This window comes from Pogona vitticeps, chromosome 2, assembly GCF_051106095.1.
Source record: "Pogona vitticeps strain Pit_001003342236 chromosome 2, PviZW2.1, whole genome shotgun sequence".
NCBI lineage: Eukaryota > Metazoa > Chordata > Lepidosauria > Squamata > Agamidae > Pogona > Pogona vitticeps.
Window position 1 is genome coordinate 163,688,761 of NC_135784.1, and position 25,583 is coordinate 163,714,343.

Here is a 25,583-nt window from a genome sequence, read left to right on the forward strand (position 1 = left end):
CAGCACAGTTGGTGGTGAAGGCTTCTGGGAGTTGCAGTCCAAAACTCCTGAGTAACCCAAGGTTAAGAACCAGTGGTCTAGAGAGCCTGTTGTCTCTTTGAAGATGTGCTGCTTAAAGTTCATCTCAGGCCTACAAATTGTTTGTGTAGAAGAAAATCTCAACAGTTTCTTGCCTTTTCTTCCTCATTCTTAGAATGAGAAGGAATGCTATTACATGGATGTGCAATTCTATAAACAAACAAATACTGTAAGGGAATGTGAATGACTTGTTTGTTGTGCAGCCCTATAAGCGTCTGCTCAGTGTTCCTGAGTTCAATGGCACTCCCTCCCAAGTGAGTGGCTGCAGACATTTAGTGAGTTTTCTTTTATCATGATACAACTGTAAGTAGAAATACTGTGCTGGCAGGGGACTGTAATTAGCATGTTAATAGTAAACATGGAATGTTGCTCCTGTGTTTTACGGTGAACTGAAGTCAAATGAAGACAGCGTTTTCTACCACACATCTATGTCGCATTCAGTGCCTGTTTATTGTCAACCACTTTGGTTTGTTTTACTTCAGCTTAACAGTTGAGTCAAGCAGCTAGATCCGATGACAGCATGCTTCATAGCTTTGGACTCCTCTCCCTCCCTCCCCCCCCCACACTTTGTGTTTTGTAAATGTGTTTTCAGGGAATTTGCCAACAAAGGCTTTTGTTAGCTGGCCCATCCCAGCACAGACTTTCCAGGAAAGAGAATGAGTAATCCTGGATAAGATTAGAAGCAAAGGATATTGGGGAGTAGCCAGATATGATCCAAAGACTGCAATGGCAGAGCACAGCAGTTTCCCATCTGCTTTGATTATTTTTACAGCTAGCCATAACATGGCTCTGCTTTTTGTTTCATGCAGCGAAATTTTGTATCTCAGGGATGAAATGCAGCCATCTCCGTATAGTGCAGATCTTGTATATACAATAAATGCAGTTTTAAAAATAATCCTCGCTCCCATGCCTGCTCAAAAGTGCCTGACAGTATTTAAAAATGTAAGCACTAGTTTCAGGGCATGGTGAGAGTTTCAGAAATTGTCAGGTGTCTTTCTTGATCTCAGCTACTCTCCTGTTTATGAATCATCTTGAACCAATAGGATAGGTGGGAACTTACATCCCTGCTGCAGATGCTTTGCTGTAGATATTCACGTAGAAATTCTTGCTTTATCTGCAATACGCAGCACCAGGTTCATGTTTTGGGGAGCCTCTAGGCAAGATGCCCACAATGGGCCTCCTTCTCCATGCGGTTCATAAGGATATAGGAAAAGCCCTGCTGGATTAGATTGAAGGCTTATCTAGGCTAAGAACGGAATGGATCAGGGAAGCCCACAAACCAGATGTTAGCCCAGATATTAGTTTGTGTTCCCTAGCAATGGATGGTAGTAGCAGAAATAGTATCCATGATTCTGGAAGTGGTCCATAGCCATCATGTTTCACAGCTATTTGTAATCTTGTGCTCCATAACCTGTGAAAGCTGTACGAATCAGTGACCATTACTACAACTTGTGATAGTGAATCCCAGATTTATCTATGTGCTGCGTGAAGAAGCACTTTTTAAAAAGTCTTAATACTGTATTGATATAATTTTTTAAAAGAGTGAGTAGTCTCTGTGTTGCTGAGACAGAGAGAGACAGAAATAAAAAAAGAATTTTAAGCATCTTAGGAAACTCGTGTAAGGCTGTCAAGTAACCTGCTCTGGCTTATTATTGGTCAAGAAACTTCATAGCTTGTGTAACTGGTTCTTCTGTTCCCTCCTTTGGCCAGAGGTTAGTATTGTTACAGAGATTCGGATGAATCTTAACTGATATGAATGAGTTGTTTAAAACCTGCTATGTTGTAGGAGTGGCAGTATGTTGGACTGGGCACAATTACAGACTGGAATCATAAGACCTCAGTTTGAATCCCAGTTTGGCCATAAGAACTCATTGTGGGTGAGTTAGACTACTCCTTAAATTTCTCCCATCCCTTGAAAACTCCGGTTAGAAAGGGTCCCTATAAGTCAAATGCCAAAATGGCACACACCGTGTTTCCCTGAAAATAAGACAGGGTCTTATATTAATTTTTGCTTCAAAAAAACGCATTAGGGCTTATTTTCAGGGGATGTTTTTTTTTTTATGTACAATGATCTACATTTATTCAAATGCAGTCCTGTCATCTTCTTCCGGTTGCTGCACAATGGTGGAGGGCGGGGTTTCATTTAACTGGGGCTGATTTTTGGGGTAGGGCTTATGTTATGAGCATCCTGAAAAATCATAAAGGTAAAGATAAAGGTTCCCCTTGACATTTAGTTCAGTCGTGTCTGACTCTAGATGGCAGTGCTCATCCCCATTTCCAAGCCGCAGAGCCAGTGTTTGTCCATAGACAGTTTCTGTGGTCACGTGGCCAGCACGACTAGACACGGAACACCGTTACTGTACCTTTCCACCAAGGTAATACCTATTTATCTACTTGTATTTGCATGCTTTTGAACTGCTAGGTTGGCAGGAGCTGGGACAAGCGATGGGAGCTCACTCCATCACATGGATTCGATCTTACGACTGCTGGTCTTCTGACCTTGCAGCACAGAGGCTTCTGTGGTTTAACCCACAGAGGCACCACGTCCCTTGAAAAATCATACTGGGGCTTATTTTCAGGTTAGGTCTTAAGGGAAACAGGGTAGCAGAAATGGCATACTTGGATTCTTGGACAATGGCCGTTTGGCAGGGCTCTTCAAGAGTTGGATTGCTAGTCCTAAAGCAAGGACAGGAAATGAAATACGATTGACTTCCTCTTTTGGCATCCCATTGTTACATGTAACTTGTGAATCTCCTCTTGGAGAATCAAGGCACGTTTTCCCTCCATATAAGGTGAACTTTTCACACATTATAGCAGAAGTACAGACAGAAGAAGCAACACCTCTATCAGCATGCTTTTAGCTTTCTTGGAAATCCTCTTTCTCTAACTGGAAGAGCATTTCTGCCTAGGTCTGACTCTGTCTTACTCTCTGGTTAAAGGTCAGCTCCCTTGGATTTAAATAAGATCTGGGACACTGTTTCAATCATGACTGTTCTTTCTGATAAAAAGTGAGTGCTTCTCAGCAGACAATGCTCTTCTTACCTGTGGTGTGTTTGAGATAAGATTCCCCCTGGAATTCTATCTGGGACATTTATATTTCTGACTCATTGGAAATTATAATTAAACTTGGAAATTATATTCACTGCGAGGCTAGAAGTGTTGAAACCACCCCCTTCCCTTCTCCTTTTAATTTTTCATCTCTTTGGCACCATCTGCTGCGAAAAGGCTGTTTTTCTTGCATTGCACACTTAGCATTGCCATCTGGGCAAAAATATATATTTGTCCCATTAATGGCAAAAATGTGTGAAGAAGCAAGACAAAAATGCTACTACAAGCCAGCAGAATGTCTGCTAAATGAGATCCAGCCCACTTGTGAGCCACAGAACATGCACAGAGCTTGACATTCTGAAGTATCTGTTTTAATAGCCTCTTCTTGCTAATTGGTCTCTGCGCAGCATCAAAAAATAGCTCTCTGCTTGACTCTGTCCCAGGGGGAGGGACTGAAAGATCTGAGTCTCTTTGCAAATGATAAATCTCTTAGCGTGCCAGTTATCGTACTGTGGCTATCTTCGGGCTTTGTGGTCACATTCATATTCAGAAATGAGTAGATCTAACAGTAGTTCTTTCGATGGGCTTCCTTACTATGGTTCCATATATATAGGAGCTTCCTTTTGAGGGTACAAGTGTTTCGGTCTTCCCCACAGCCCACCCCAGACATATTCACAGCGCAAACTTAAATTGGTCTTAAATAGCCATTCTCTCTTCCAAGGGAACTCTGGTTGTTCTAGGGGTCTATGTGGGGCTGTGGATTGCTAACAGAGTTCTCAGCACCCTCACCCAACTGCAATTCCTGGTGACCTGGCCTGACCCTTCGAAACTGTGAGGCAGGAAGATGTGCTCAGTGAATATGAAGGTAGAGTTGCCAGGAAGCAGCAATTTACTTACTTACTTTACTTTACTTACTTATGTATATCTTGTGTTTCTTCCAATAGAGGAACACAAGGCAAAAAATAAATATACATGTATAAAAAAAGTACATTAAGGGTTTATCATTAAAACAGAATAATAAAAGGATAATAAAAACACAATTGATTAAAACACCATTAATTAAAATTAAACACATTAATTAAAGTGAGGCAAGAGCTGGCAGTAAGAAGTTGCTGTCATCCGGAGTCCAGATCTGCAGTATTTGGACAGCTCCCAGGCAGAAAACCTGCTCCCATAGCTTTTAGAGCAGACAAGAGCCTTATGTTGTGGTGCAGACCTTGCTCAGACAACAACATCTCGGTGAAGATTGGCTTCATTTTGAGATCCTGTTCTGGCTAACCTGGAGTCTAGCACCTCTTTGTCTCTGTATTCTCCCGGTGGGCCTTTGAGCGTTCCAAGCAAGGAGTCTTTAGCATGAGGTCTTTAGCAACGAAGGAGGTGGGTCCTTGGAGAACTCGTGCTGGCACAAAACACTGTACTCCCTGCTGCCATTACAGCAGGTAAGGGCCAAGATGGAAGCTGATATACTGGGGACCATTAGAACAAGGAAGTATATGCTTGTGCAGCATGAGAGAGGAGTGAAGATGCTTGAGCAGACAGCTTTATAATTCATGCAGCTTTGTGCCAGTGGAGAGCTCTATAAATTTCTGGGCTGGTGTAATGCCCACAACAGTTGTATCACACAAAATTATGCTAGAACATAAGACACAGTGTTTAATGTTCTTATCATTGTTTTCATATGATGTTAGTTGCTTTAGAATGTCTTTTGGAAAGAGAAACAAGGTACAAATAGATTGTGCGCACACATAATTCATAGCTCGCTGCAGAGTTGAATTAAGAAGTTGAATGAAGGGGCATTGCATTGTTACAAACTCAACACTGTATATAGCTGCAAACCTGACAAGTTTTCATTTATAGGAGGTGGAGTTGTAAATCTGTTTCTACTGTCTGCCACTGTAAACACATAGTGCATGCTTGTGTAAAAATCATAGAAGACTAGAAAAAGGTCAGTCTGAAACGAAACATTGGGAAATAGATTTGGGGAAAATACTGTACTGAAAGTATCATAATAAACACAGATTGTCTGATCTTCAGCTGGTGCAGTAGAAGGAGGACTGTGAGAACGGGAGGGAGAAGGGAACGTTTGAAGAATGACAGAACACTATGATGCTGAGACATTGTTCTAAAACAGTGGTTCCCTGTAAACAGTGGTTCCCTGCTTTGGGTCCCCAGATGTTCGTAGACTAAAACTCTCAGAAGGCTTCACCTCTAGCTGCATTGTCCAGGATTTCTGGGACTTGCAGACCGAGAACATCTGGGAACTAAAGGTTGGGAACCACTCTTCTAAAATATAGACTGCAGGAAAAGTGAATAAAGGAAGTAGGAGATAGTGTCTTCAGCATTCAGTCTTCCAGCGTACAATATTTTCTCAAGTGCTGCCATTTTGATGATCTCAGTTGTTGGAACCTGTGGTCTCCCTGTATAGGATGCAAAAATAAGAATGTCTTCCTGCACACATCAACTAGATTTGAATGTCATCCAGGCAAGCTTGCTAAGAGCATTGTAGATATTCCTTATAAAAAATGCATAAGATGCTTTATAAAGGCAATTACTTTTCCAAGCAGTAAAGGGACAGTACATGTCCAAACAATTTAATGGAAAAGTTCGAGAGGAACTTTGGTGCTTCTAATAAGATCTCTCTCTCTCTCTGGTAGCAGTCTAACGCAAGAAAGCTCAAGATGAAGCATGTAAGATGATAATATAAGAGAAAAAATGATTTATGGGTTTCATGAAGGATTTGACTTCATATGGAAAGTCTCTGGATCAGAACTTGTTTGCCAGCTTTCACCATGATCACATACCCCTTTTCATTTGTTGTATTATATCCAGTTCTTCCTCTTTTCTGAGGAATCCATAATTCTTGCAACTTAAGAAACAGCAAGCTTTCTCCTTGATTGGAACATGATAGACTAGGGATAGAGTATTTATTCTGTTGCCTAGATTTCTCTTACTTTGGCATCTTGAAAAATAACTGCACCTGCAGCTTTAGTTGAGTGGTTGTGACTGTTGTCGGGGGTCAGGAATTGCACATTTACAAGGAGTTGATCAGAAAATACCTAGCTTTGTTAAATCAGTTCAGCTCTTCAGACTCAGAATTACATTGCAGGGTAGGAAAAGAGGCACTTGGGATCTATAGACTACAGTAGGAAACAGCTCCCCCAATCCATAGGATCAGTTTCCCCGGTTTCACTTATCTGCTGCCTGATTATACTAAATAAAAAGCCCCATAAATTTGTATTTATATGTATTTCCAGGGTATATTTACCAGAACTGGCGACACTAGCAGGAGCCAGAGACCATGCAATGTATAGCGCTCAATACTTGTGTTCTTCTTCGTGGTCTCTGTGAATGCACACTAATGGGTTTAATCTGCGCCTGAGCAGGGGTCTCTGGAATATTCTAGAGCTCAAACATGCGTTCACCAGGACCTGCCCCCCTAGTGCACGGGGTCTGCCCGTCCTGGCGATTACCTCACTTCCTTTTTGCCGCTGCTGAGGTCTCATCTTCTACTGAGCTCTCCATTCGTGCATCTTGGTTCTTTTTCCTGAGGAAATTTAATAGATCGTATTGCTGTTGTAGACTGTTTCATAATACTGTTTTTGTAAGACTTTTAGAGATTTTCAGACCCTTTACCACTACTTTCCTACCCCCCTTTTTTTCTTTCCTTCTGGCCTTTTATGGCCCCCGCAGAGCCGTTTAAGAGTTGCACTTCGTGCACAAATAAGTTGCCTGTTTCTGATGGCCACGATTCATGCCTTTTTTGTCTGGGCGAATCGCACCAACCAGCCTCCTGTTCCTCTTGTAAAAACTTTACTAAACAGGCCATCAAACTCCGTCAGCAGCGCCTTAAATCCTTCCTGTGTGAAGCAATAATTGTTACCGGCTTGTAGTAGGCACTGTCCCAGTGACGTGTGTGTTTGGGTGTGTCTTCTTGTTGCAGTATGTGACCCACCAGAAGTGCCCTCTACATTTTCCAGCCATCAGTCATGGACACTGAAACTGTTCCCCCACAAGAAGCTTCCATGACAGTAAATGAGCAGGTGGGTGACTCTCTGTGTCTCACAGGCGGGATGGCGTCAAGAGATGCTGCAGGGGCACAGGGACCATGGGCAGAGTTTTGTGAAAGTGATCAACACCAGAGACTTCTCCATAACAATTGAGGTGCCATTTATTTGCATTAAGCTACCTGTTCTGCAGAAAACTCATTAAATCCCACCACCACCCTTTGCCTTGTTTGTATGTTTGCATATATGTATCTCTTGTACACATCGTTGACATCTACCTGTTGCCTGTTTGGCTGCCCTCTGGTGAGCTGGAATATACCTCACATTGCCCTCAACTAACGTGGTCACTGGCCCTGAGGTGGGAATACATGTGCATTCAGATCAGAAAGGGAACAAGGATATTTTGAGTTTTGCAAACAAGCAAACAAAGATTAAAGAGACAATGAAAATAGAGATTCCCATGCTACCTAGACAGCTCAGTGGGATTGGTACTTAGCTATGGAGCCAGAGGTCAGGAGTTTGATTCTTTACTTTGTCTTGTAGCAGAAGCACCAGCCTATGTGGTCTTGGGCAAGCTGCACAGTCACGAGTGGGGAGAAGAGAGAAGTCATGAACCACTTTTGAATATTATCTGGAGATTGCGTCATGGCAACTGGACTTCTTTCTTGTTAGGTTGAAATGTTTTGCTGCTCATCCAAGGAGCTTCTCCAGTCTGAGTAGCAAAACGTTTCAACCTAACGAGAAACAAGTCCAGTTGCCATGACTCAACTTCCAGATAACCTCACCTGGATGACTGAACATCTTCACAGATGACACTTTTGAGTATTCTGTACCTAGAAATCCCTGGAAAAGGTTGCCATAAGTTAGAACTGAATTAGTGTCACATTATTATTATTATTATTATCATTATTATTATTATCATCATCATCATCATCATCATTATGGTTGGGAATGATGTGTGTTGTAGTCTAATCCCTGTGGAGAACATTAGGTGAGGATGATTGATATAATAGAATGCAACTTCAGAAAGTCTCCCCACTTGTTCAGATTTGAGGATGTTGGATGTAATTCATCCCACCCCAGTTTCATTTTCCTGTTCAGAATCAAGCAGACATCAGTTGCTCATGGCCTGTGGCCCTCACCTGTAGGAGTTAAGCTCCAGAGCTCCAGTGTAATGTAGAGTTGAGCCCTGGGTTTTAAGTGGTAGGGTTGTGTTGCAGCCATACCTGTGGCCACCGTGCATGCTCAGTGGCCATAAACATACATACCTCTCACAGTAAATCAGATCACTGGTCCACCTAGCTCATTTGAACTTGGGGCCAGTCCTTCTCATTCTTTGCTGTCTCTCCTCAGGTGATTGTGATGTCAGGTCACGAAACAATTAGGGTACTAGAGGTGGGGGTGGATGCGCCCCTCCCAGCAGAGAACGAAGAGAAAACTAAGAAGACAACAGCAGCTGGAGGTGGGGAGGCTCCTACAAGCTGCCCTCCAGAATCTAATGAAACAGGAAGGGAAACAGTAGAGCCAAACTCAGAGAAGGCCTGTGGAGAGTCAGGTGGTAAGTAGTCCTTTTGGGTACTTCCATTTTTCTGTGGATCCCCTTCCTCCAAAGGATTATGTTTGGACCTTTTAAAATTATAAGATACGGGTGAAATTATAATGTGCCAAAGGACTGCTTCAGAGGAGAATGGTCAGAACGAGGTCAGCTAAGTGAGTGACCCCTTAGCCTCATAAAGGTCCCTTTGCAGAAAAAAAGAAGATTCTGTGTTTGGAAAATGCTTGCTGTTTCCTGTGTTATGGGAAGTGGGTGTTGAGTTTTTTACAATCAGGGTTGTAGCTCAGATCTGGACCTTGGTGCCTCGGAAGGTCTTCTCCCAGACCACGTCTTCCCCAGGTGACACTCCAGGGTTTGGCTTTCTCATATTTGTCTTCCTGCCTGCTTTATCTATCTACCTATCTATCTGTCTGTCAGTCAAAACCTACACAAAAAACCTTATAATAAAGCATTAATATAAAATATTAGCATAATAAAACATAATTAAAACACATAAAAAAGCAAAGCAAAGTATGCTGCTTCTGTACTGCCCCATAGCACTTAAAGCACTTTTTGGGTGGTTGACAAGTTAATTATACAGGCTACACATTGCCCCCCCCCCCCAGAAGCTGGGTACTTCTCAAAACATTTAAAATGGTGGCATTGTAGCCTTAATGGCTAATAATTCCGCTGGGTGGTGTTGATGAAATGGGGTAAAAGGCCTATTGGAATAGCCAAGTTCTTAAGAGCTTCTTAAAAGTCACCAGGGACAAAGAGGCCAGGTAGAGAGGGGGAAGATGTTAGTTCCAGAGTCTGGCAGCCAAGGCCACTCTGGGCGGTCTAGAAATAAAATAAATAAAAAATAAATGAAAACTTCCAGCCTGGGAGGAGCGAGTAGGATGGCCAGTTCTCGTTGGAAGGAGGTGTCCTGCCAGGTATCAAGGTCACAAACCATTTAGGGCTTTATATGTTAGAACCATCACCTTGAAGCTGGTCTTGATATGCTTGCTAATATCTCTGGTGCTCCTTTCTGTAGGAGGAGGTACTGCTTTCAGAGCACAGCCCCCGTCATCAGACGTTTGGCAGTTCTTCTGCCTTTTCAATCTTAATGTATCTTCTGTGATTAGAAAAAACAAACAAACAACAAAGGAAGGAAGGAAGGAAGGAGTGACTGAAAAGCCAAGTGGTTGGTCTTGGGATGTCAGAAGGATTTCAGACAAGGGATGAACCATTCACCAGCCAAAGCCACTTGCTCGTGTGCATGTCCACGGCCTGTTTCCTGATGCTCTGTTCCTGGACCAGGCTGTGAGTGGAGGATTTGGGTGGCGGTGATGGATGGCGGCAAGTGGGCTGCCCAGTTCATGTGCAGACAGAGTGCCAACCTCAGAGTAGGGCTTCATAAGCAAAGGGACAAAGGCTGCCTTAGCAGAGTAGACCAGGCTGGTTGTGGACAGGTGAGCGGGAGCAGAAGGCAGCTGGTTAAGAGGGAATTCCATTGGCTGGTGCCAAGTCCATGTCAAGTGGCTCAGCCTAGAGAGCAGCAGTTGCCCCATTATGGTTATACAGAAGGAAGCAAGAGATTACTCGTTTTCTCCAAATCACATGACTGCCTGGTTGGGTAGATTCTACCTAGAGTCGGGGTAGAGACCCTGGGGCCTTCCAAATGTAATTGGGCTGCAGCCCCCTGCATCCCCGCCCGGAGAGTGCTTGTAGCGCTATGGGGCGGTATGTAAGTCCAATAAATAAATAAATAAATCTCTTGCCCTTTGGCTCTGGGCTTGAGTCGATGGCCATTGCCATCCAACCTCATCCAGCAATCTAATGGATTCAGCTAATGGGACCGGAATGCCCCTGAGTCCCCTTTCTGAGGCTCAATTTAAATGTGAAGCTGATCAGGCTAAAGTAACTTACTCCTATGCTGTTCCCTACGGTGGCTTTAAAAATTAATCAGCTATCCTGAGTACAGAGTTACACACCCCAGTGATCTGTTGTTCTGAGGAGTACCACACCTGTTGTTCAGGTTTGACTCTTAAAAGCATTTGGAGGAGCCTTCTCGCAAAGTCTGGGATTGCATGTCCTCTGGGGCAAAGCACACCCCCAGATTCTCAAAGACTTCTAACAGCTCTAAATCTAGGAACAGAGAGCTTTAGCCCAGATTTACATAAAGATATCCACTTGATGTAGTGTCCAGAGTTAGCAACCTGAGAAATCTAGGACCACTGTAAATATGCTTTTTCAGCTTCAGGATGGCAAGCTGCAGAAGCTCACATTTTGGGAAGAGTCAGGGGTCCATTTTAATCAGGAAATGCTGCTTCCAGAGAGACAGTCTCCAATCCAGTGCTTGCATTTATTTACTTTCCACACGTCTCCTCCCTCCTCCCAAGCAACCACTAAGACAAAAATAATGTGGGGGAGGGGAGAGATGCCGTCATTTGCCACTCAATTTAGGGGTCTGGGGACATGAAATAGTCCCCTTCTCCACCTTTTCCTGTGGCCATCATTCGGCGGGCTGCAGTAACTGCACCAAAAGCAGCCCAAATAGTGAGATATATACCCGTCTGCACAGGCTCTTTCTAAATTTACAGATACTTTGTTTTGATTTTAATCATAGTACAGTATCTGAGGTTTCTAATAACATTATCAGGGGAGGCGTATTTGAAGGGAGCGTGAGATGTTTATGGTTATTCCCAAGGGGACATGGTTTTAAAAAGATTGATAAAGACTGACATAACCTTTAAGCCTAAATTGTGCCTCACCTTTTTTTGATGTGGAGGAGGTGCCAATGGTGATAAGGCCACTTGTTATGCATGTAGTCTTCAAGCCTTAGTAATAGGTGATTTGACATGCTTTGGATACATCTGCATGGGTAAAGAGTGTAACTTCTTTCTTCCTCCCCAAGGTGAAGTTAAATCATTGCCTGAAGTAACTCCTGCACCCATCCCCGGAGTTCTTCCCTTCAATCAAGTAACAAGCCAGCAAACACAAACAATAACTCCCGTCACGGTCCAAACAACACCACAGGTAACTACTCTACAGTTCTGTGTCCATATTGTGGAAAGAAGCCTCTTGGCCAGAGAACAGAGGAAACGGTGCATTTGATTTCTCCAGTGGGGTGGGAGTGACCAGCAGTGGGTCAAAAAGCCACACGTGGGCACGATCCTTAACTAGAAAAACAGTTGTCGAAAGACACACACACACCCCGTCATGGAGTTGTTGCAGTTACTGAACAGACATCCAAAATCATCAGCGCTCTAGCATTTAGGAGTTCAGTTCTTTTGAAAGAATTATGTCATGTGGAGCTCTAGCAAGCATGTCTATTTCAAAAGTGTCTGTCCAAGAAGACTCTGTAGAAATCAAATGCCTTCTTCCATTGTTTCTTAGTGGCTGTTTTCTTTGTTTCGTTGTCTGTTTAGCATGGTCAGAGTGCTGTAGGTTGCATACAATACAACTATACCACCTCTTGTCAGGGTACAATGGATATACTGTTCTGCTCCAGGTCATACACAAGAAAACTTTTGCCTTGAAAATAAACTTGTCCTTGACCTGTAAAAACTGAGTTTCAGAGTTGAGACAGATGTTTTTTCTCTCAGAACAGATGTTTCTTGCAGTTCCTTAATAATCAAGGTGTTCACATGTCATCAAGCTCAGGAAAACTGAGGGACATCTCAAGGCCTTTCCGCACAATGAATATATTCGCATTTGTTATTGTTCTTAAAGTGTAAAAATGTTCTTAGGTGGTTTAATATTTTGCCTATTGCTCAGAAACCATGTTTTATTAGACTGTGATTTACATCAATTTTTGTAATTTAGTGGCTTTTTTATCTGCCATTTATTGTGTTTTTAGGATTACTTATTTTAACATTATGAGCTGCCTTGGAGCCCCATCACTGGGAGAAAGGCGGCCTAGAAATGAAACAAAATAAATAAAATCAGTCCCAGCCTACATCTTCTGTGGGTTTTAATAAGAATTGCTCTCCAATAATGACTGGAGGGCCACATCTTCCTACTTTAAAGATATTCCCTCTTTCCCTCCACCTTTTTACATTGACAGGTAGTTTTTTATTTACTTACTGTGTATCTTTCCTGGAGAAGGGCAATGCAACTGGGGAAAAAATGAAAAGCTTGAAAAATGTAGTGTTCATCTGGCTTTGCTTTTTTCTAGTTCTAAGCATAAAAATGATTTTTTTGCAGTAAATTTTGATCTTTTTCTGTGGTTGTACTTTTATCTGACACACATCAAGACAGCCCCCTCCCCACAACTTCCACTGTTTTATGCTGGGATGAGATATATTACTTTTTGCACTGCTTTGGGACACAGGGAGGTGCCACACACAGGCCAATAAATTGCAGTTGGATCAGGATCCAGTGGTTGTGCGGAAAGGCCTTTGGTTCTGTTTTTTTCAGCTTGGAAGACATTCAGCACTAAATCTTTCTCTTTCCTTGCTCTGGCATTTATCTAGAGAGCAATGGTCCCAAGTCACAGCATATAAATGCTAGGATGTCAACCCCTAGGGCTAAGAACTGAAGCTGAGGCACTAAGAAATAGGTGGGGCGTATGATGTGCTATTTAGTGTGTGCACTCCATATCATTCTAGACCAGTGGTTTCCAGCTTTGGATCCCCAGAAGTTCTTGAACTAAAACTACCATAAGCCTTCACCATTAGCTGTGCTGGCCAGGATTTCTGAAAGTTGTAGTCTAGTAACACCTGGGTTACCCAACGTTGGGAACCACGGTCATCTAGAGGAAAACAATTTTTCCTTCCTTCTGCTTCTCCTCCTCAGATCTCTCTGTGGTGCCATTTGTAGCTCCAAAGAGAAGCAGAGTATTTTCATTTTCCAAAATAAGCATTCCAGCCTGCTGGTATAGAACTGATGAAGGATCCTCTGGTGAGGATGGTTCAGCCTCCTTCTTGGAATGGGAGCTGTTCTTAGCAGGCAAATTGGCTACATAGTTTAATGAGGAGCAAGCCCAATATTGGGTTGCAGTTTATGTCTTGAAAATCTTAGGGACCCTGGCTGTCAAGTACATCTGCAGGCGAACCAGTGGTCAGGAGCTCTATCAAGCATGTGGTACAGCTGCACTACTCTGTGTGACTCACACAAACAGGAACAAACGGGCCTTCTGTTCCTGTGCCAGAGGGTCATTCAGGATCTTCTCAAGCTGTTGAGGTGGTGGTGGTGGTGGTGAAATCTAGTGCACTGGTTCTTAACCTTTGTTACTCAGATGTTTTTGGACTGCAACTCCCAGAAGCCTTCACCATCAGCTCTGCTGGCTGAGGTTTCTGGGAGTTGCAGTTCAAAAACACCTGAGTAACAAAGGTTAAGAACCACTGCTCTAGTGGAAGCACAGCAGTGGGCAACGGTGGTTTCCTCTGATTTGCTGCTTGGCATTTTGCTGGGGTGGCGGTGATGGGTTTGCTTGAAAGGCAGCCTAGAGTGACTTGTCAGGGCTGTCCACAACGTCCCCGTCTGACAAGAACGCGGACTTTGCCACCAAGCCCCCCCATTTGGGTGTTACAGAGTGGGCTCTGCCCAGTTGCTGGCACGGGGCGGCCAAAGCCACACATGGCACAGCTCAGTCAGGCGCCTCCTGGCTGGGCCGGGCCTCCAGTGGGCTCGTGAACGTGACTGCTGCACTGATGGCTGTCTGCAGTGGCGTTGATCTTGTTCTTTCCCTTTTCTTTTTTAAATCTTGTTTACTTTTGCAGGTCTTGACTCAGGAAAACTTAGCAACAGTTGTGACAGGCGTAATGGTTCCAGCAGGGGCAGTTACTCAACCTCTTCTTATCCCCATCAGTATTGCAGGTCAAGTGGCAAGTCAGCAGGGGCTGGCTGTGTGGACATTTCCTGCAGCAACGGTGGCTGCCCTCCCAGGATTGACGGCTGCCTCTCCTACTGGGGGAATATTCAAATCACCTATAGCCAATTTGCAAGGTAACCCACTGTTTCCTAGAAGGTCATTCATTTGTTTGTTCGTCCATTCATCCATTGATTCCTTCTTTAAGGTTATACTTTGTCTTTCTCCTAAAAAAATGTAACCATCGAGGCAGCTAACAGGTCTCACAAAAACAGGTTAAAATAACATTACAAACCAGCTAAAAACAGAGGAGTAGCAGAGTATGCAATTAATATTTATTTATTTATTTATTTATTTATTTATTTATTTATTTATTTATTTATTTATTTATTTATTTATTTGATTTTTACCCCACCCCTCTAGACCATGTCTACTCGGGGCGGCTTACAAAATAAAATTAAGCCATTGAACTCCTGATAAAAATAATTAAAATCACAATAATAAAAACAATTGCAATTGTTACAGAAATCAGGGAAACAGTTCAGAGCGCCAATTTGAAGAGTTACGTCTTCACACCCTTCTTGAAACTAGTGGGAGAGGAATTAATTGCAACTCTTGAGAGGAGTGCCTTTCACATTGCCTTGGGGGCAAAAAGCACTTACTGGGGCAGTGACCCCATTTCATGCACAGAATCGCTCTAGGAAGATCCTGAAAGATTTTGTGTGCCTTATGAAAGATGGTGTCAGTTCAAGAGCATTCATCTAAAAGGGATTCTCATTGGAAGGAGCATCTGGTGATGTTTTTAGCTTTATTAGCTAAGCAGAGAGATCACACTGTCTCTACGTGGTCATTGATTTAAAAGTAAGAATAGACAGATTCTTGAAAAATAAAGACTATTAGACACAATTAATATCTATTGCCTCCAATAAGCAGAGCAGCGTGCCTCTGAATACCAGTGGTTCAAGATCATGAAAGGAAACCTGCCGTTGCACATATCCTGCTTGACAGATGCCTCTGGGTTGGGAAATGGAAGGCTGGACTAGATGCTATAGGCTGTCAGAATATTGCAAGAAGCTGACATAGGCAACTTATGTTGTTATTGTACTTGTTCACAGACATGTTCATACTGTGACTGAGCTTTCCCACTTACTTTAGTAGAGGGATCAAATCCAGTGGGAGGCACTTCCACCGCCTCCCCTGCAGTGAATGGATGAGTTCACATGGGTAGCAGAACTCCCTTCATGAATCAGTTTCCATAGGGGTAGCAAATTCTGTTTGAGGCTCTTAACATGCCCAATAGATTATCTGTTGCAGTTATGCCTGGTCACTTTCAGAGCTAGAAATTCCAAGCAAATCAGTTTTACTCCATTGATATATTTTAAAGAAGTAATGTTTCAGTTCAGAATCCTGTTGAGTCAAACAACACATACAGTGACTTGTTTATGTGTTATTGGTTTCTGCAAGAAAGTATCCAGAACCTCTTTGCACAAGGAGAGACCTTGTTCCTTCCAAGAGGGCACAGCAGCATGCCAGAGGTCATGTAAAACTCCATGAGCCAAATGTTATATTTGCTGAACCTCAGCAGGTGTGTTGGCCTCAACCCAGAACCTCTACAAATTCTTCTAAGACAGCATTGCTTAGTCAGGAAAACACAGTGACTGCTGTCAGTTGTGAGCGACGCCATAGCAACCATAGGGGTACATCAAGCAACACCTTTCAGCAGCAGAGAGAAACTTGGAAACTGAAAAGAGAGAGAGAGAGAGAGAGAGAGAGAGAGAGAGATTTCTTTGTGATACAAAAGCTTTCATCTGCTTACACTGATATAATGAGGTATAAACAAACAAATGCCACCGTATTGGATAGCCTTTATCTCAAGCCAGTTTGGCATCAATGATCTGTAAATGAAGTATCTCTTTTGTGCTTTAGCCTTAAGGCATAGCGCCATACTTTGCCTACGTAAGCACCCTTCTGACATACCAGGGGCTGTAAACATGCACCACCTGTCACTCCAGTGTTGAATTTCGGTATCATCTCTCCTCTCACTTTCAGTTTAAAACAAGGTGCATGGTGAGTGCCCACCTTGTTTAGAAGCTGGACTGTGCCTGGAAACACAGCTTGCTTTGAAGCAAAAAACACAGCAGTTTTTATAGCCATGATGGTGCAGCAGGAAGTTCAAGAATAGCTGCTATGGGTCGATGGGGCCCACAGTACACATAGATTAAAAACAAGGGACAGTGGGACCATTTTAATTTTCAGGGCAGGAGACAAAAAAAAAAAAACGCACCACGTCGTCGTGTCAGTGTTGAATTCCTCTGTTTTCATCTTGTTCCCGCAGCTGCTGCAGTGCTGAACACGGCAATACAAGCCCCTTTGCCGACGGCCCAGCCTGTCCAGGCCCAGCCAGCCGTCCAGCCACGGCCACCAGTCCAAGCACAGACTGTCTTCCAGCCTCAAGTACAGCCAGCTATTTTGCCCCAGCCCACCACCACCTCCACCCCACCTGTCGCCAAGCCACTGGAAACTCAGACTCAGATAACAGTTCAACCAGCAGGATTTGCCTTTAACTCTGGAATAGTAAGGCCATAAAACCACTTGGGGGGTGGTGGTTATTTGTTTATTTTAAATATTCTTACTCTGCCATTCTCCTTAGAAAGGACCCAAGGCTGTTTACATAATTAAAGAGACAATATCATTATCTCATTATCTTATAATTGTTAGCTAGCTCAAGTGTTGGAGGCTTGGGGTTCATTGTAGGAATGGGCAACTTTTTCAGTGGGTATAATCCTGATCTGGTCTATGATCTCCTGCACCTTGTGCAGCGTGGCCAACAGGCTCTGCATTCTCTGGTCTCTCTCTGAGGAGGTAGTTCCTCCTTCAAATGTTTCTGTTACAAATGAGAACAGCAGCTTTCTGGTGTGGATGGTTACATATATAAATACAAAACTGCGAAGGTTCTCACAGAACTTGATTGAAATTGAAATTGGTTAGGACCGCCCGTCAGGTGCCACATATAGAGCCAGGTCCTCGTTATGCCATCCCTATTTTACAGTGCTCTGGACACTCTGCATTCATGACCCTAGTTGTGACTGTTACTGCTCTGCAAGGCAGGCTAGTATTGTCATCCTCAGGGGGTGACTTAATTAGCTATACACCCTGCAATTTATGTCAGAGTGGTCAATGATGAATTTGAATTAAGGCCCAGTGACTATGCGATGTAAAGCTGAGTGCAGGGAAGCCTGTTCTGGAATTGTCTCTTTTGAGAGGGGAATAGTCTTTTTTGTTCAGCCATCAGGGGTGGCTTAAATTTGTTCTGCCCAGTGTGATTGCCTGATTCGATGCGAAGGGGCACATGAGGGGATATAATTTCCCCTCAACTGATCACCACTAGTCTCCAAACCATTTCTTTAAAAACAAAAACAAAACCAGTTTCAATTCAGTGCTGGAAAATATTTTCACTAGGGCCCTTAGGAGAACAATTTTAAAAAGCAGGAGGAAATTGCCAGTTAGCATTTGTTACCCCCTTAAGGCCACTTCTGCAGTTGGAGCTTTCTGCCCATGCTGTGCGGACTCCTGCAGTTTGATTTGGACAGCTATAGTGATTTCGCCCAGGGAAACCCATGATTTCCATGGGTGTGATTATCAGCAGATCAGTTCATAATTTTCTTGCTGCCGAGTGTAGTTGAACCCTCACTTTGAAGGAAACAGGGGAAGAAGCTAAAGCAGAGAAACCATGAAGACAAATGCAGTGCAAGCCTACGTATAATGTTGCCTCCCTGGCTTTTGTTTTCTCCTACAGATCAGTGCAGCTTCTCTTGGAGCACAAACCCAGCTTCTCAGCTCCTTGGCTGCCACACCAGTGATTGCAAACACCATCTCCAGTGTGCAGGGGATAACAGGACAGATCCTGACCAATGCTCAGGGGCAAGTAAGTACTAAAGACTGCAGAAACGTTAGCTGACAAAAGGACTATCCTTGTCCACCCATGAAGGATGTAGAATGGATAGTCTCATCAAGTATGTTATGTATTTATATACGTAATTGTAAATCAAGGTAGTCAAGGAATCAGGGGGAAAGGGCATGGAAGTTTTAAAAAAGCATACTGTAGTTTACAGGTAGAAGGATACCATGAATCCAAGGTTAGGGTTCCTGAATTCAGGTCAATGTTTAATTTGACTGTTGAACAAATGAGACCAAAATATATTGAATGTGGGTTGTGCTCAGTAGAAGCCATTAAGATAGTAATAACAGTCTCTCTACGGAAGGCTTGCTGTTGAACCTGCCACGTGGATGGATAATATACTGTTGATAAATATAAAATAATGACAAAAATGTAGAAAGTCAGTGTGATGAGATGTGGAACCCATATTCTGTTTATGCTCTTGAATGAAACTATAACAGAATAGCATTAGATGTGTACTGCAGTTCTATAAAAGAGGCAGCATCTCAAAGTGCATTGAAGCCCTTCAGAATAACTGAAGGGGACACAGTTTTCTTCCAAAGTGTGTGATCCCAAGAAACATGAAACATTGAGCCAGTTTTTGCTTGGAAGAAAGAGAAAGCCTGGAATGCCTTGGAAACCTTAAAGAGGAATCCTTTGCATAATTTATTTTCCCAAGTGCATCAGGAGAGGAAGAAAACTCTTTTGAAAAACGTAAAACTGTTGGAATACCCCAGCCACAATATCCAGTACACAGGCTGACGAACTGTGCTCTGCGGGAAAAAAACAAAAGCACCTCTTCCTTTTGTGGAGTGACTGCATATTTCTGTTTGTTCATTTTCAAAGCAAAACTCCCCATTCAAGTTGCCCAGCTTGTGTGTAAGGAACAACTGGACCATGTATATTTTCTTATTTTACATAACTGGATTGGCCACTAAAAATCCATTTTCAGAACACTCTTTGGGAGCTGTAAGGGTTAGGATCTTACTTTAGAATGAGTACGGATGGGTGGGAGGGTGGCTTCCCATAGAGTACCATTTTCCTTGCTTATGGAAATTTTGCAATTCCACTTGTGGAATTGCAAAATGCAGACAATTTCTCTTACTCTGCTCATGTGTACACGGCCCTTAATGTGAATGGTTGTGGTGAATCTATATAAGTTTTACATGGTCTATACGTACATTGTGTGTGTGTGTGTGTGTGTGTGTGTGTGTGTGTGTGTGTGTGTGTGTGTGTGTGTGTGTGTGTGTGTGTGTGTGTGTGTGTGTGTGTGTGTGTGTGTGTGTGTGTGTGTGTGTGTGTTTTCTTTATTTTTGTTTTTCGTTCTGAAGGGATAAAATAGCAGGCCTGTACCAAATCCCCTGAAATATACTCTACAGATGGAGGCCTTCTGGCGTTATTGTGGGTCTATGGCTGGAAGTGCCCTAGCTGGAAGGAGTGGCACGGGCTCACTACAGCAAGGCCTCAAGTTACCAAGAGTTGCCTGGCCATAGCAGGCAAAAAATAACAAAACATTGGCTGAATTAGGACTATAAACTTGGGAAAAGAAATACCAAATAAAAAATAGCACAAAATGGCTTTCTTCAGACCTATCTGTTGCTAACCTGCGGTGATTTATGTGTGCCTAAGTTAAACGGAACGATGGTTGATGTGGGTTTTCCCGGCTGAACGGCTCACTGTGCTGAGTAACGGGTAGCTAATGAGGAACCGTTTGCATGTTCCTCCATGCTAAAGACCTGCTTTCTTGGTGGGAGCATAGACCCATCTAGAACAGGCTGAACAATCATTTCCCAGATGCATTGCTTATAGCAGTACACTCACAGCACCACTGTCTCATCAGTCTGTACCAATTTGTTAAAATGACCCTATTTGGTGCTGATTTGCTTAGCATTCCATTTTCTTGGAACATAAACAAGGTATTACTGTATATGTTTATGAAGCTGTGAGTTATTCTCCTCCCCCACCCCACCCCCCGAATCCCTTCTCAAGCACCGCTCCTTCTCTTAGCACTCTCACTTAAGTTTCATCAATCTAAACCATGCTCCCTGTTGAGAGCTGGGAGTACGAAGGGGAGAGATCAGAGGGCTTGTTGTGCTCTGTGCTGACGCATCTTCCTCTGTCTTCCCTTTAAGGTTATTGGGACGTTCCCCTGGGTGGTGAACCCAACTGGAATTGCCACAGCTGCCCCTGCCCCATTGCAGGCACAGAATCTGCAGGTGCAGGCAGTGACCCCGCAGCTGCTCTTGAACGCACAAGGCCAAGTCATCGCCACCTTGGCCAACAGCACCATCCAGGCAGCAACAGCTGTGCGGAAACCGAGCACCCCGGAGTCTCCAGCCAAGACGGAGGTGAGCTGCTCCTTCCGCTATCAAAGCCTGATGAGTCTGGGTGGATCAATCTTGAGGGGAATCATCGTCATGCAGCAAAAGAGCCAGCTTACTTGAGTTGGCACCCATGGAGAAGGTGGTGGTGGAATGGATCCATTTGATTAGAACTTAGGAATTTCTCATGGAAGAAGGTTGGAGGAAAGGGCCCTTTCCTGCCCCCTTCCTTGTCCTTCTGAAAAGCAGAACCTCCTGAGAACTGAACGGGGGACAGGGCTCTTGAAGGACGGGAGTGTCATATGATGGGCTCCTGGAGGATGATGGAAGGACTTGGGAGAAAATGCCTCGGTCCCATTATGCTTGGGGAGGGTCCCAGTGCCACAGCAACCCCAGGGACACTCTCACACACAGCTCGGTTCATTCAGGAGGGTTCAGTTCCTGATCCTCAGGAGAGAGGCTTCTCGGGGAGAAGAAAGATGTAGAAGTCAAACAGCTCACACCAAGAAGTTGCCAGAGAAATTTTGGCAGATCCAGCCCATCTTTTCTGTTCTAGTGGAACATCTTGGGCAAACCCGGACCCAAGATGACTTTGCATTTAAACCTATACATTTTAACTCAGTGTTCAATTTTAACTCAGCGCCACCTGAGACAAAGCAAATGTTTTGTCAGTGTCCCTTCACCTGAGACAGCTCATGCTGTCCATCGCTAGGTGCTGCCGTTATCAACTGATACAACGCAGAACAGGTCAAAATAACCCCATCCCGAGTAAAGGCAAAGAGAGGTGTATCGTTTTTTGAGGTATCAGCTTGCTTGGGAAACACCTTCACAGCATTCAATGGCAGTGTACATTTCCCCCACCCTTCAGATCAATCACTGGAAGATTCTGCTGGTTCTGCAGATGAGGCCAGCTCTGGGTGGCACTAATTGACTGGCATGGGATTTTCATAATTAATGGATTGCAGCTCCTAGAAGTATGCAGAAATGCCTCTGGCTAGACTGAGGGAATTCTTGCAAATTGGTGTGGAGTCCAAATCCATGAATTTTTTTTAAAATCCACACTTTGCTGTTGTCAGCAAGATGCTTCACTCCCCCAGACCCACTCCAGCTCCGTCACTGGAACAAATTCTCATTTTTGAAAGAGCGCTAATTTTTTTAAAAACACAAGTTATTTTCCAAATGAAAAAAGATGGCCAGTCTCCCGAAGTCTAGGGAAGGATCAAGATATATGGCTGGCACTGAGCTAGTGCTGAATTAGTGTTTTGATTGACTGTTGTTTCACTGGTGAAGTGGGAAGAGTTGGAACGTATCCTGCCGCTCAGGGCCTGCTAGGTTGCAATCTTATAATTCATCTAATTTGTGTTGGGGAACAGGGCTTCTGGATAAAGGGATATAGCCTTCTCCCACAAGTAGACACACTTACTTAATTTGCCATGCTTAGCTGTGACTGTGAACAACCTTGTTAAATCAGGCTGTGCTCCAAACTGCACTGTTTGAGAAGGTTTCCTTCTGAATGCCACTTTCTTTTGCCGTGTTGCCAGGTCCAGCCAATTCAGCCTGCCCCAGCTTTACCCCAGCCAGCTGTGGTCATTGCGAGCCCCACCCCCACAGCCAAAATAGCTTCTGCACCTGTGCCCATCACCTGCTCAGAGACCCCAACCGTCAGCCAGCTGGTTTCCAGTAAGCCCCTCTGCAATTATTATTCTAGCTTGTAGAATGTGAATATCACCAGGCTGGGGGGTGGGAAAAGGTTCATGATAATTGTCTTTTGTCTGTTTGTGGCGGTGTCACAAACTGGAGTTTCTCAGAATCCTTCACCACTAGCTATGCTGGCCAGGATTTCTGGGGACCCAAGGCTCAGAACCACTGCCTTAGAAGATGATCCAAGGGAGCCTCTGATCTGTTTATGGAGGTCAGCATTTATACCTACACGAAAGCTTGTATTGGCCTCTCTCATGAATGATGCCCATCATATAGATATGCCAGATATCCCAGTAGCCAGGGTCTTCTCTGTTCGTCCTTAGTGATGATGACTGCTTAGCTATATGACTTAGCCTTCTTGCACCATCTAATGACTTAAAATATCTTTAAAGTATTTTAAAAAAACTTTTTAAGGTGGTGACGGGTGGGTTCTGAGTCATCCCAGCACTTCTGGAGCCTCCCAAATCTTGGCAAAATGGCGCCCCATGCCCTCCAGAGAATATAAGCAAATATTTAAAGCTCCCAACTTTTTTCTTTTTTCTTTTAAGCTCGGGGAGGTCGTGCAGGGATACTAGTATCCCCAGGGATGTTGCAGGGGTCATGTTAGCTACCCCCCCTGCTCTAGATAGGAACCCCAGTTCTCAGCCAGCATATCCAGTGAGTCTGAAAGATTTGCCGTCCTAGTCCATCAGCGTAGGAAGGGACACCTTCACCAATATAAAGAAAGCTAGGACTTTGCATGTAAATTTCCTAGAGATGGTTAACAGAGACAATTGCATTGTCTAACTGGGGCCCCTTGCTTCCTTTCCCACATTAGAACCTCAGCCCCCAAACAGTGGAAGCGATGAAGATGGAATAAACCTGGAGGAGATTAGAGAGTTTGCCAAGAACTTTAAGATCCGACGCCTGTCTCTGGGTCTCACACAGACACAGGTGGGGCAGGCATTGACTGCTACGGAGGGCCCTGCGTACAGCCAATCCGCTATATGCAGGTAGGCCAAATTTGAAGGTTCTCCTCGACTCCTTCACTTTTTTATTTTAAGATTTATGTAGAACCCCTCAGGCATGAACATGGTAGTAGGCCATACGAAAGAATGTGGTACCTGTGTGTTTACCAGTTCTGTCAAAGCAAGGGCGGGTGGGTGGGTGTCAAGAAGAGTGGATTGAAAGCGAAGCTGAAACTTTCGCAGCCTCTCTAAATCTAGGGGAATGGTCAATGCATGCTTGACAGTCTCTTACTCTGGAAAGAGGCTTAGGTATAGTATTTCCAGAAGAAGAAGAAAACAGCGTAGATCCTGAAGTCCTCGGTGGCTACTGCCTGGTTCCTAATCTCTCTTTTTTTTTTTGAGCCAGGTGCTTGAGCAGATCATGGCTGTTTAGCTATAGAGGCTTTCAGAAGAAATCAGTCATTTTGACCCAATCAAAGCCAGTTTTTACAAAATAATGCCAGAGCCTATTGATTGGCAGCTCTGGTCTGGGCTAAAGAATGGACTCCCCTGGACTGAAATGTCTGTGTCTTCAGTATGAACTAGGCTTTGGTTCCCACTTTGTTTGATCAGGAGGTTCCTGCTGACTGCTGGATAGCTCAGTGGTTTAGGTATCTGGCTGTGGAGCCAGAGGTTGGGAGTTCAATTCCCCCACTGTACTTCCCTGATAGGCTCCCTTCCAGCCCTGCAGTTCTAAAATGATCATGATGGTGATGATGACTTTACAGGTTTGAGAAGCTGGACATCACTCCCAAGAGTGCCCAGAAGTTGAAGCCCGTGCTGGAGAAATGGCTGAGCGAGGCGGAGCTGCGGAACCAGGAAGGTCAGCAGAACCTGATGGAATTTGTGGGGGGTGAGCCCTCCAAGAAGCGCAAGCGGCGCACCTCTTTTACGCCACAGGCCATCGAAGCCCTCAACGCCTATTTTGAGAAGAACGCCCTGCCCACGGGCCAGGAGATCACAGAGATCGCCAAGGAGCTCAATTACGACCGGGAAGTGGTTCGGGTCTGGTTCTGCAATCGGCGACAGACACTTAAAAACACCAGCAAACTCAATGTGTTTCAGATCCCTTGAAGGCCAAGCATTGCACCGAGAGCCTTGTAGACACCCTGCGTTGCTGCTGTGAGCACTTTGTGGCTAATTTTCCCTCTGCACCTGCCCGGTCCTTTTACAGTGATGACTGGAGTGGAAGGCCGGAAACGGGAAGGACTTTCTCATGTTTTGATGTACCCCAGCCTTTTTGCCTCACATGATGCAATCGTGTACACGTCGGCTGTGTCCTCCCTGAGTGTCGTACTGGAGCTGTGAAGGAGTTAGGGATACATGTACGTTTAGCTTCTGTGTCAGATGAAGCACCACCATCGCCACCACCCCTACCATCCCCCTTTTAAAGGTCTTCCTGTGGGGTTTTTGTTTCGTTTTGAAAAGATAGCATTAGAACCATCACCAGAACAGCATCTGCGCAGAAATTCTTATTTCATTTCGAAAACCCTCGTTCATTTCAACCTTTTTTGTTCGAGACACTTGTCTCCGCATACACAGTAACAGGCCCAGTAAACAGTATCTAAGCAGATTAGTGGCATAATTTATATCTCTTTCTTGTGAATATGATGATGATGATGATTATAATTATACAGAGCACTATTAAACTAAATGACTTTTTAAATCACTGAAGAAAAATTACTATTTTTTACACACACACACACACACACACACACACACACATACACATATACATGGATGCACTGGGAAGAATAGGGAAGTTCTACTGGTCTTTCGTTCAAGGGGAACCTCACATCAGCACAGTAGGGGTGGAAACAACATTTGTATAGAAGACTGTTCACTCAGCAGTGAGAATCTAGCTATGTACAAAATTAAGTCAGAACTTCATAGGAATTCCCAAACTGGGGAACATCTGGATGAGTCAGTGATTCACAGCTGGTAGTTCACTCTGGATTTCCTGTTAGATCTCTGATTGATTTGCAATAGATCAATCAGGAGTTCTGCTTCCTTACTGTTTGACAATACAGTATTACCCACAAACTAATCTCGCCCTCAAATTTATATTGCTGAAATTAAGAAAGTATGCAGTATCCAGGAGCTCCTTTGTGTGCGGAAGGACACCATTTTGACTAGCGTTGAAAACAAATCCTTTTGGATCAGAATTCTTTTATCCT

The 25,583-nt window shown here is 43.9% G+C and overlaps 1 protein-coding gene across 2 annotated transcripts in view; it reads left to right on the plus strand.

Annotated features, from left to right (window-relative positions):
• POU6F1 (POU class 6 homeobox 1) overlaps positions 1–25,072 on the plus strand; it is a 39,493-nt gene extending 14,421 nt beyond the window's left edge. Inside the window, exons 2-11 of one of the 2 annotated variants that reach the window (XM_072991071.2) lie at positions 7,067–7,166; positions 8,484–8,688; positions 11,564–11,685; positions 14,373–14,598; positions 16,797–17,035; positions 18,258–18,386; positions 20,531–20,746; positions 22,261–22,399; positions 23,238–23,412; positions 24,135–25,072. In XM_072991071.2, the coding sequence (XP_072847172.2) occupies positions 7,113–7,166; positions 8,484–8,688; positions 11,564–11,685; positions 14,373–14,598; positions 16,797–17,035; positions 18,258–18,386; positions 20,531–20,746; positions 22,261–22,399; positions 23,238–23,412; positions 24,135–24,480 (1,851 nt within the window). In that variant the 5' untranslated portion in view covers positions 7,067–7,112 and the 3' untranslated portion in view covers positions 24,481–25,072. The remainder of the gene's footprint in view (positions 1–7,066; positions 7,167–8,483; positions 8,689–11,563; positions 11,686–14,372; positions 14,599–16,796; positions 17,036–18,257; positions 18,387–20,530; positions 20,747–22,260; positions 22,400–23,237; positions 23,413–24,134) is intronic. The other variant, XM_072991072.2, reaches the window with a different exon arrangement.
• Positions 25,073–25,583: the final 511 nt, after the last annotated feature.